At 46.5% G+C, this 12,036-nt stretch overlaps 1 protein-coding gene across 2 annotated transcripts in view; it reads right to left on the bottom strand.

Annotated features, from left to right (window-relative positions):
• The window catches only part of Slc6a13 (solute carrier family 6 member 13), a 33,994-nt gene extending 33,444 nt beyond the window's left edge, over window positions 1–550 (bottom strand). For both annotated transcript variants that reach the window (XM_052174766.1, XM_052174767.1), the window contains exon 1: window positions 348–550. In XM_052174766.1, coding sequence (XP_052030726.1) covers window positions 348–549 — 202 coding nt within the window. In that variant the 5' untranslated portion in view covers window position 550. The remainder of the gene's footprint in view (window positions 1–347) is intronic.
• Window positions 551–12,036: the final 11,486 nt, after the last annotated feature.

The following is a 12,036-nucleotide window of genomic DNA, read 5'->3' as shown; positions in this document are numbered from 1 at the left end:
CTTTATGGGTAGTATGGCCAATCCTTATGAGAACCTTGAAAAACAGGTATTGCTATCTTGATTACAGGAACAGCCATCGAGACTCTGGGGGCTTCAGGAACTTGACCAAGGTCACACAGGGTTAAGAGCAGAGGCAGAATCCATGGCCTGATCCATCTGGATCACGCCTGTACTCACGCTTCTATGAGAGAAAGCCTTAGGGCACCCACACGGGTTATCTAAGTCTCAGTCTCCTGCAGAGTGTCCTCAGTGACCCGCATCAGGGTCCTTCCCAGAGGGACAGTAGGTGTAGCAGACAGAAGAATTCTCCTTCCCGGGGAGACTTGGGGTGGCATAGTGTCTCTCACCTCCCCCGTTCTTGTAGCAGAGATAGGGAAACCTCCAGACGTTGCCTAAGCCAATGATCTCTCCCGCCACTGACAGCACAAACTCCATCTTGTTGTTCCAGTGCTCCCGCTCCAAGGTACCATCTTCCTCCACTTTCTCCATGACTGGACACACTGGCTTTGTCTCTCCATTACTGGTTGTTCCCGCGACCCTGTTATCCATCCCACCTGGAAAACAATTGGAGTGCTCTGTCACTGCTGGGAAGCCCACAGGGAAACACCTCCTACCTTCAGAAAATTCCCAAGGGAGTAAATTCCCTGGAAAAGGACAGCTGCCTTGCCTGTCCTCTGACCTGTTCCTCCTTAGCGCCTCTCACTGGCAGAGCTGGGGGAGACGCTCCTGGGACTGCCTGTTCCCTTCACACTTAGGAGAAAGCATTGACCCAGAAGGGTAGACTTGGCTTCCCTGATGAGTGTTCTCTGAATTCACACAGTATGTGGGTGTCTGCACTTCCCCACATCTCACAACCAACTGTGACACATTAAAAAGCAATTCAATCCCATAATAGGCTGGGATTACCCAGAGGATGACAGTTGACATGCTCTTGACACCACCGATGTCCCTTGCATGAATTACCCTAAAGAAGTAACTGTGGTCGTGGGGAAAGATCTGATATTAAAGAATGTTGATTGTTTAGAACAACAACAAAAAATTGGAAAGAATATACATGCTAATAGTGGAAGGTGAGGTCATAAGTTATGGTAGATATATTATGAGCTTCTATACAACCATTAAAACTGTTACAGGAAGATGTATATTTAAAAAAAAAAAAAAAGGGTGGTCGTGCTGTGGGAAATGAGATTAGTGCGTACACAGAACGACCGGGCTCGACAGTCACTTTACACAATAGTTGCATGCACTGAAAGATTGGGACATACCCCGAGATTTTTTTTTCTTAGTGACTGTGTCATAGGGATGTTTTCCTTATCTGTGTCTTTACTGTTTTGTTCAAAGAAATGTCTTCTGAGGGATGTTGGATGGAACCCGGAACCAGACTGGGAGAACTGAGCTGTCTAGGAACTCATTCTTTTCTCTTCCATTTCTTATTGAATCAACATACATGGAAAAATGTCTTCTTACCTCCCTAGCCTTCCCTCTCTCCCTTCTCCCTCTCTCCTACCTACTCTTTTTTCTCCTCCCTCCCTTGCTCCCTTCAACCAAGATGATGACTGGGAAAGGGAGTGCTACCTTCGACTTCTCAGTGCAGAAACGCCCTATCCTAGACTGATATCGGGGAGACCGAGGATAAATTTGGATGTGATTTAAACTTAATGACTACGCATTGCACACACGTTCATTTCATTCCTACACCAACCCTGTCATTGTTGAGAATAAAATACCTGCAGCCGCTGCTCTGTTAGGAAGTCGTGTTCGCTGCCTTGGTTGATCAACACGTTTAATGTCGGTGTTTCTAGTGACTCCCTCCTAGTGTTTTATGCAGTGGCTCTCTTGTTTTGGTCTTTGTTTTAGTTTTTGTTGTTGTTGGTTAGTTTGTTTTAAGACAAGGTCTATAGCCCAGCTTGTCCAAGGACTTGATATCTAACATAAACTCAAGGTGACTCCCTGCCTCAGCTTCCCAGGTGCTCAGACTGTGTACCTGAGGCACTGTGGGTGATTTAGAGTGGCCTCTCTGTAGAGAACTAAGCAGATGGGTTTCCCCCCAAACCCCCAAACACGTTCAGATTGTAGAACCTTCTCATCAGGAACCCCTCCAAGCCACAGGCTTCCCTTAGTTTCTGCCTGCCACTCTAGGGACCAGAAGAGTCAAGCCAAAAAAAAAAAAGGCGAGGAGTGGAAGACACCTCTAATTATTTGACAAGCTGGAGAGTGGAATCCAAATTAGCTGTGGACAAGAAGGTGAAACTCCAGCAACGGAGTGGGGGACGTTGTTTCTCACCTGACTGAACTGGTCTTCCTGGCATGCAAATCCTGGCCTCCCTGACTAACTTACCATCCCAGGGATGTCTTCCTGTGAGGCGAAGCATCCCACCTGGCCTCAGCCCCCTCCCAACAACCATAGCCATAGCCTCTGCCTCTCAGCCCGTGCCTCTCAGGAGCAGGGGAAAGAGCATGGGTTCAGGCATGCCAGCTTCAGACAGCAGCTGTTCCTAGCACCCCTGCCTGACCCCTGAGGTTAATGAGTAACATAGCCTTAGTTTGCTGGTCTGTGACAGTGGGAACATTGGCGAAGACTCTGCAGTGAGGCTTGAGTGGAGAGATGATTTCTATATTCACACTGAAATTCAGCGATTCTCCTCTCCAATTAGGATTCTCCACCCCTCCTCCTGTCACCGTTGAGCCATGAGCCACCCCTTTCAGAACGTCAAGAGAATAGCAGAAAGCGCTTGCACCTGCACACCCAAGAGCCAACCGCGAACACTGTCCAGGGGACACCACGGTTGTGAATCCATGGACCCTACCACCAACCTACATTCCAAGGCCCAGAAACAGGAAAAAGAGAGAAAGAGCAGAGATTATTCCGAACCTTGGTGATGTTTCTGCCTGAGGTCCTGTCGGAGAATTCTCCTGGGGGCCAGGGAAGGGGCTGGCTATTTAAAGCGTGGCTGGAGACCGCCCTGTTGGAGCCTGTAATCCTAAACTTGACCCTGCCCACATTCCGCCTCCTGCCTTCCCCCTCCCACATTGTCCCCTCCCCTCGGCCACCAGACAATCCGCACATGAGTGATTTCCTGGCCCGGGGACTGTGTACACCCTGGCAGTTCAGCCAGTTGCTTATGACTTTACTACAGCATGCTGTCTTGCCATAGCTTGCCTGCCCTTCCCCCTGACACTCTGGGATCTCTGTAAAGGGATCGGCCAGTTACACTGTCTTCTCACAACTCAAGGGCTCCCGGGAAGCAGTTTGATAAGGTGCTATTCCGATTAATTCAAAAGTATACCAACCTTATCGGGTTCCAAATGGCATTCTGGGAGGAACGATGATCTGGGAAAACAACAATAACAACACATTAAGATTACTGAACTGTGAGAAGTCAGTAAAACATCCAACATGCACGCAGACGCAGCCACCCACACACTTATGTGCATGCACAATGTTGAAAAAGGTTTCTGAGTTTATAGTGGTTGCACTCAGAATAGAAGTGCATTAGGAAACGGTAGTAAAAAAGATTTTTCTCTTCTTTTTGAAGCTCCAGTGTTGTTTGAATTCTTTGACAATGTGTGGGAACTTTTTTTTTTTAAGCTGCAATCAACCAAGGTTTTAAAACAAAAAGTATTGAGGGAAGATTTGGCAATGTGAGGCAGACAACCAGTCACAGGACTTTCTTCCAGGCAGGGATGACCCACAGAGATGGCCGGCTGTTCCTTCAGCTGTGAGTCCCAAGTCTAGAGGACAGCCTTGGGTCCACCACCTGCTGCAGGGTCATGCAGGGGGACACTCTGTAAGCTTTGGTGGCCAGCAGCACGGGCTAGGCACTGCATCTGTCGCTCTGGAGCTTGGAGTTTTGAGCAAAGCATTCAGCTTCTGAGACTCTCATTCTCACAGCTACAAAATGGAGACAATGTTGCTTACCTTGGAAAGTTGTGTGAGATTTCAGGAGAGAGTGGATCTGATAATGTAGCGAGTTCATGAATAATTACTGATGCTGTTAAAGAATTATTCACATAGAGCTTCATGGAGACTTTTTTTAAATAAAAGATTGCATTTTCTACTTTTATTTATGTGTCTATGTCTGTGTATGTGTTCATCTATGTGGGTGCCCTTGGAGGGCAGGAGAGGGTATTTGATCCCCTGAAGCTGGACTTCCAAGCAGAAGTGGCCCGCTAGTGAGAGTGCTAGGTCTTGAACCCAGGTCCTCTGGAAGGGCAACTACAGTTCTCAACCACTGAGCCACCTCTCCAGACCCTGGAAATTATTCTTGTGTTTCAGCAGCCTCTTTCCTTCTTCCTTCCTTCCTAACCATCCATCTGTCTCATCTTATGGTGTAAAGAAAAACATTAAAAGTGTTCTCAAAGAGAGGCTGCAAATTGGTGCTAAAAGCCCAAAGCAATGTGATTAACTTCTTTGCCTTATGCCAAGTGGTACCCACTAGCAGCCTACTAACTGATCTACTAAGTATGAATGTTGAAATTTGTACTCTCTAATTACCAAGTAGGTAATTACTTAGGGCACTGAGACCCAAATCAGTGCCCTAAGAAGTCTGGGTACCACATAGCCTTCAGCAGTGTTGCCCGGGTCTCTGAGACCTCACACATGCAATAATGTGATTTTGTCTGCAGGAAACACGCCCGGAGATCAGAGCATCCTTAGTGTCATCTTCTGTTGCTCTGGAGTTGCTCTGGCATGAGGGAATGATGATTCTTCAGTTTTTACATAACTGCTGCTACACTGCCTCTTTGATTGCTCTTTTATTCCTTTCCAAATGCTCGCAATCCCTGGGTTCCTTTATTTCTATGCTGTCCTGATTGATATTTGTCCCTGCTCAGCCAAGTGATGAAGAGGTAGTTTGAGGACCATTGGTAGAACTGTCAGTGACAATCTTCGGGCTGCCCGTTCTGGAGTGTGTCATATCAATCACACGGGATAACCCTTGCTTTCCCAACCCTTGGGTATCCAGGGACGAGACCAAGGATCGGGCACTGTCAGAAGGAGTGTTTACAAATTCTCACTCAGCAGGAGGATTAGAGGAGTCTCTAGGGCCTGCTAGAAAGAATAACTGAACAGTAAGCAGAATTGGATGCAGCAAAATGAGCTCATGAAACTCGAGGGTAGTGGCTGGCACCAAGTCAGTTCTGGGCAGTGTGTTGTGACACATTCTCCCAGGTATTTTCTGCCTCTACTGGGAACAGAGCAGGGACAGAATCTTCAGAGACGAATGGCCTGTTTCCACCTCCGAGTGACAGGGATTCAGCAGAGGGAGCCTCAGACCCTTTCCTGCTCACACATGGACAACCTGAGCCCTTTTCAAATATGACACTAATGGGAAAAATGGAGCAAGAAAATTTCCTCAAGCAATACCTGGTGACAGCTTGCTGGGATGGTAAGGATCTGGGAAACAAAATATATAGTGGTGACAGTAGGTTGTGACCACACACTCTCGTTTGTGGTCACATAAATAATAAAGAAAATGAATGGGGGACAAAATACACCTTTTCCCTAAAACAGAATTCCAGTTAGCAATTGTAGAAGGAAAGACAGAAATAGGAAACCACCACTGGACAGACAACTTTAATAACCACTGCACCACTTAAATCTGTGAATAAAAGTTGGAGGAAGGCCAGAATTTTCATAGTTTCTAAGTATCTTCTCCCCAAATATTTATTCACGGCAAAGGGGAAGATGCTAACTTCATGGTAGAAATGGCAGGGAGAATACTTAGCAGCCAAGTGCAGCGCCCAGTCATAGAACACACCGGTACCATTCACTTCCTGAAACGTGTACCAAGAGTCGCTCATGCGGGCACAATACACTGCTACTCTTGCCAATAATCCTATTTGATCCTGAGAGAGCAGAACACAGCCCCCAGCAAAGGACGAACAAAGAACAAACAACTCTTCTTTATCACATCGCAACTGTGGTGATTAATGTTGACTGTCACCTGGATGCATCCCTGTGAGAAGCTGCCTAGATCGGGCTCACCGGGGTTGGAGAACCAACCCTGAGTGTACGCTGGAGTCCTGAAATGACTGAAAAGGAGAACATTGAGGAAGCACTTCCTTGTGCTTCCCTCTGCTCCTGAAGTGCAGATACAATGCAGTCAGCTGCCTCAGCTCCTGCCGCCTTGACCTTCCGCATGACAGGCTGTCTCCTCAGACTGGGTCAAAAATAAACCTTTCCTCAGGTTGCTTTGTATTTTGCTGCAGCTCCTAGATGAGTAATTAATGTAGTGTTCAGGTCATGAAGGATGAGAAAGGATACATAGGCAAGGTTAGGATACAGGAGACTAGAGAAAAGCTAAATGCATGCTGGGATCAGTGGAATTTAAGTGAGATCATTAGCTTAATAACACTTTACCGATATTAATCTCTCATTTGTTGACACTTGTATAATAATAATATCAGCAGAAACTGAGCACGGGATGTATGAAGGGTTTTGTCTTGTTTTGTTTTTTTACAACTTTTAAATCTTAGGTTAGTTTAAAATTTAAGGGGCGTGAGCAAAGATAGTTTCACTCTTTGGCTATAGCAGTCCCAGTGTGTGACTGGAGTGAAGAAATTCTGGGATATTAGATGCAGAACCCACAGGTGCCATTGAAATTTTTCGTGATTTTTCTACTTGTTGTGTCTGATTACAGATAGGATTAATTTAAATTCTATCAACAAAAGATCTCAAAGAATCAAAATTTATGAAAAATATATTACTACCATGAATTGTCACTACTAGTGTTCACGGAGTACCTCTGATGTGCAGGGCACTGCGTCACGTGACATGAGCATCCCACTTTATCCCTTTCCACAGCAATTACTGTTAGGACCAAGCTAGGCATGGTGGATGATGGTTTATTGGGGCAAGGCATTAGGTGACACACTCAAGGTAACATAACTAGTGAATGGTGACAGCCAGGATTTGAACTCAGGTCTGTAGGTCTAATGAACATTGTTTATAACTACCATGTCACCCTTTAACTCTATGGTATTAAAGGGGAAAGGGAGGCAAAATCCAAGCCTTGTGCTTACTTTGAGAAAGAGATGACTGCATAAAATGCCAAGAAAAAATTCCCCTGGGCCTAGAGAGATGGTTTAATGGCTAAGGACACTCATTGCTCTTCCCGAGTTCCCAAGTCTGAGGCTGAGTACCCAGCACCCACATCAGGAGCTTCCGTTCAAGAGGTACGCCTTCTTCTGGCCTCTCAGGACTTCATCACGTGTACACACGCATGCATGTAAATAAAAAGTAAGTTGTCTTTTAAGAAGAAGGAGGAGGAAGAAGAACAGTAGGGGGTGCTGGAGAGATGGCTCAGTGGTTAAAAGCACTGGCTGTTCGTCCAAAGGTCCTGAGTTCAATTCCCAGCAACCACTTGGTGGCTCACAACCATCTGTAATGGGATCTGATGCCCTCTTCTGGTGTGTCTGAAGATAGCAACAGTGTACTCAAATACATAAAAAGGAGGAGGAGGAGGAGGAGGAGGAGGAGGAGGAGGAGGAGGAGGAGGAGGATAAATTAAAATGTTTCCTTTGCTGGAAATTTCACTAGGACTTGAAGAATAGTTTCCAAACCTCACTGGAGGGCAAGATGGCTTCGTGAGGAAAGGAGCTTGCTGCCAAGCTTGACCACCCTGGTTCAGTCACATGGAGGAAGGAGAGAAATGACTCCCACAGGCTGCTCTCTGACCTCCACACCCCTATTCTGGTGCATGCATGTGCACATACACATACACAGAGAGAGAGAGAGAGAGAGAGAGAGAGAGAGAGAGAGAGAGAGAGGGAGAGGGAGAGAGAGAGGGAGAGAGAGAGGGAGGGAGAGAGAGAAAAAGAGAGAGGGAGAGAGAGAGAGCACAGAGGCAGAGACAAAGACAAAGAATAAATTAATAAATACATAAATACATAAAATTTCAAAGTCTACATCTCATTAGAAATGCCTTTGCTGTCCACACCTTCCGCAAGCTCCTCCTAGCGCCACCCTGCCTTCCCTAGTGAAAGAGGAGAGCCATGTATTTCCTCTTACCTCTGGAAGAGCAACTGTGTTTTCTGATTTTCCAGTCATACCTGGGTCTTCTTCCAATCCCTGGTTCCTGATTCTTACCTGATTCTCAGAGCACTTAAAGGCTTGCAAAGTTTCAGAGCCAGCCTCAGGAGGAGACTGTGGGCTAGTTGAACCACAGGCCCTGTGCCTGGCACTCATGAGTCACAGGAAAGGACCAGGGTAGAGGGACAACCACTGGACAGCCTTTTATCCTCAGCACTTTAAAACACCACCACTAGAAATTTCCTAGTGAAATTTCTCTCTATAAATGAGATCATTCATACACTGACGTCATAGTCTGCTCGTCCTTCCTGGTGCAGATGCCTGAAGCACAGCCTGTTCACCTACCGGTCTCACTGCTGGTCTCTGTCACATGAACACAGACACAACATGTCTTGTGTGAGGAGACCAGGGTGGGTGAGGGCGATGTGATCGTGTTCCTCTCTGGTTTCCTTCTCCTGGACTTAGAACAGTCAGTAAGGAGGTGGGGCGGTGGGGGGGGCACTAGCAGGAATTTATCGCAGGATGGGTTTATGTGGGGTGACTCTGGAGCAGGGCTTTGCTTTAGTGAACACTGTTGAGAAGCAGGGCTGGTTGTAGCTGGGACTTAATGGATCTTCTGTGAGGAAGAATGAAGGAAAACTAAAACGTGATTAAGAAGAAGTAGCCATCACTTAGGCTGGTCGTGAGTGTGTGTGAGTGTGTGTGTGTGAGAGAGAGAGAGAGTGTGTGTGTGTCTGTGTATGTGTGTGTCTGTGTGTGTGTGTGTCTGTGTCTGTGTATCTATATGTGCATGTGTGTGTCTGTGTAGGTCTGTGTGTGTGTGTGTGTAAGTCTGTGTATGTCAGTGTATATCTCTGTGTGTATGTTTGTGTATGTTTGCCTGTATGTGTCTGTGTATGTCTGTGTGTATGTCTGTGTGTATGTTTGTGTATGTTTGCCTGTATGTGTCTGTGTCCTGCCCCTCTCTCTGCTCTGGCTAAGCTCGCCCTAGCCTCCCCTCTTGTCTCACATGATCTTACTCCTTCACTGAAACAACAACAAAGTTCTAGTCCAGCCTAACATGATTGGACCATTTCCTCACGATTCTTCCATAAAACCAAGTGATTTTAATTCCCAGAGTCACATCACAAAGAGCTCTCTAGGAGTCTGGAAGAAGACCCATTTCTGTTTTCTCGAAAGCCCCACAGGATCCTACAAGTGCGGCCCCAGTAGTTGCGCTGGACTTTTCACGTGACCTTGCCTGTCCCCATACTTTGCCTGCCTTGTGTCAAATCTGAGTTTCTAGCCACTTGGTTTTACGGAAGAATTATGAGGAAATGGCCCAGTAATTTAGGCTGGACTAGAATCTGGGGCAATTGATGCTGGATAACCGGAGCTAAGAAATTAGCAGTGAGTAAGAAGAGACCAGCGTCATTAAGGTATAATCTTCTGGGAAGTGTTTTCTGAGTGCAGAAGGAAGCTGTGTCCCAGAGATGGATGTCATTGCTGAAAAGAGACACCATCATGGTGTGAAGCGTGGCAGTAGACTTCGAAACAAAGTGTAGAACTCTCAGCTCCCTCAGAACCTTGTGTTCTGGATGCTGCCATGCTTCCCACCCTGATGATAACGGACTGAACCTCAGAAACAATATGCCAGCCCAAATTAAATATTGTCCTTTATAAGAGTTGCCTTGGTCATGGTGTCTCCTTACAGCAATGGAAACCCTAACTATATACATTATATGCAATCAATATACGACTTTATAGCTTGGACCACAACTCAAGGATTTTGTTCAGCATCCCTAAGTGAGACACAGAGGGACACCCTTTTAAGACCCCACAAATAATTTCAGTGCACAACCCAGACTGAGAACCACTGGCCCCAAAGAATGTCAGCACCTCAAAGCCAAGAAGAACCCAAGACTCAACCATACACAAGCCACTTGGTGACTGCTGTCGTTTGTTCTTGAATGTCCTCCAAAAGCCATGTGTTACCAGCTCAGTTCCCACTCTGGCATTATTGGGGGGTAATGTGGCCGAGTCAGAAGGAGCTGGGTCACTGAAGGCTTATCAGTAAAGGGGCTCTTATGGTCCTTTGTCCCTGTCTCTTTGCTTCCTGGCTGACAGAGGTGAGCAAGTTGCACCACAATGCAAATTCCTCCAGCATGTCCTGCTTCAACACAGGCTCAAAGCAACGGGGATAATGGGTCATGCACTGGAGTCCCTGACACTGTCGGTCACATTAAACCTTCCTGCCTTCTCAGTTGTTTATCTTGGGTATCTCATTACAGTAATAGAAAGCTAACAGACCATTCCCTATAAGCAACACAGTCCTCACCAAATGTCTGATTGTCACTGGTGTCCTTCAGTCTCAATCTTGTCTGCCCATCAGAATCTCTGAGAAGTGCTGAATGCATTGCTGATATTTGCACTCCCAAAGAATCTGAGGTAACTGTATGTTGTCGCTTGAGTTAAATTTAAAAAAAAAAAAAAAAAAGCAAAAGCAACAAACAAACAAACCTGCTATCTCTAATGGACAGCTCCATTTGAAAACCTCTGCAGCCCAAAGCTCAACATTGTTAACTAATTTCTCATTCTGTCCACTGGAGGATGCTCTAAGGTTGGATTTTTTTCAAAGCCACCTCAGCCATTTCTTCCCCAAGATAAACACCCACCACCTTTCTCCTTCCTTCTTTTTCTCCCCATCACTGCCATTTCTGCTGCTTGTCTCTGGGTGCTCTCCAGGTTCTGAACATCCCCTGTCCACCTCTGGCCTCTAAAACTTCCTCGCAGCTGTTCCATTCCACATTCTCATTGCTGGGTTAGAGGCAGCTGATTTCATGGTCTCTGTCAGTCAAGAAATCCAGCAAGAAAATCAGTATAGTGGTACATGCCTATAATCCCAGTCGTGAGGAAGCTAGGACAGCAGTCCCTGGCCAGCCTGAGCTATTGACCTTGAACCTGTCTCTAAATAAATAAATAAATGTCCCTTCCCCCTCCAGCACTGAGCTGGGCTTTTCAGCCTCTTCTCTCAACCTGCTACATTCCTGGCCGCCAGCCCCTGCTTTCTGCCTGTGTTATCCCTGGCCTTTGTTCTTCAGAGAACAACACAGCTGCTGCTTTCACCTGGAAGTCATGGGCAGCCTCAGGCCAGCCTCACCTGGAAGCATCTAGACTGATCTGCTAGACTTGAAGTGCTCTGATCTCAGCAGGCAACCTGCTGAGATCAGAGCCAGCGAGTTCTGGACCTCTCCTTGAAGTCTGGGGGGAGGGATTTCTTCCTAAGCTATATATTGACTAATATTTATTAAAGTTCAGGTCTTGATCAGTACATTGTTGATTTGACCCATTTCTCTTTTCGCCGTCTCTCCATCTATCCCTAAGTTTCTCTTCCAGGAACCAGCCCCCAATAACAACAGAATACAACAAATAAATAACAAAGAAGGGGAAAGGGAATGAGACAAGAGAATTCTACCTACACAGTAGTAGACTAAGAGAGGCCTAGTATGTCCCAATAACCTGACCACTAGAAGAGGGCAGGCCACGAAAAGAGCACTGTGCAGGATTGCCAAGGCAGAGAAAGACAGAGAGACAGAGACAGAGAGACAGAGAGAGACAGAGACATACACAGAGAGAGAGACAGAGAGAGAGACAGAGACATACACACAGAGAGACAGAGACAGACACACATGCACACAGACACACACACAGTGAGAGAAAGAGAGAGAGAGAAGGCACAGGTGGATGAAATAAAATTAGGAGAATGAGAGGCTAGCCTGGGAGGCAGGGCATATAATAAGAATTGTCCTGGATGTGACCCAAGAGTAGCTTGAGTGGTCCATTGTCTTCCTGAGCTTGTCCCTTGCCTGTAAAGAGAGCACAAGACTGGGTTACACTCCAGGTCATACGACAGCTCTGAGTCCACCCAAACTCGGACACAGGAGGGTCGCTGGTGTGGGCGTTCCTTCCACTTCTGCATCCCACACTCCTTTCCCCCAGCAGCACCAGCCCTCCCCAGAAGCATC

Source organism: Apodemus sylvaticus, chromosome 2, assembly GCF_947179515.1.
Source record: "Apodemus sylvaticus chromosome 2, mApoSyl1.1, whole genome shotgun sequence".
In the NCBI taxonomy this organism is placed as follows: Eukaryota; Metazoa; Chordata; class Mammalia; order Rodentia; family Muridae; genus Apodemus; species Apodemus sylvaticus.
This window is presented reverse-complemented; position numbering and strand designations above follow the sequence as displayed.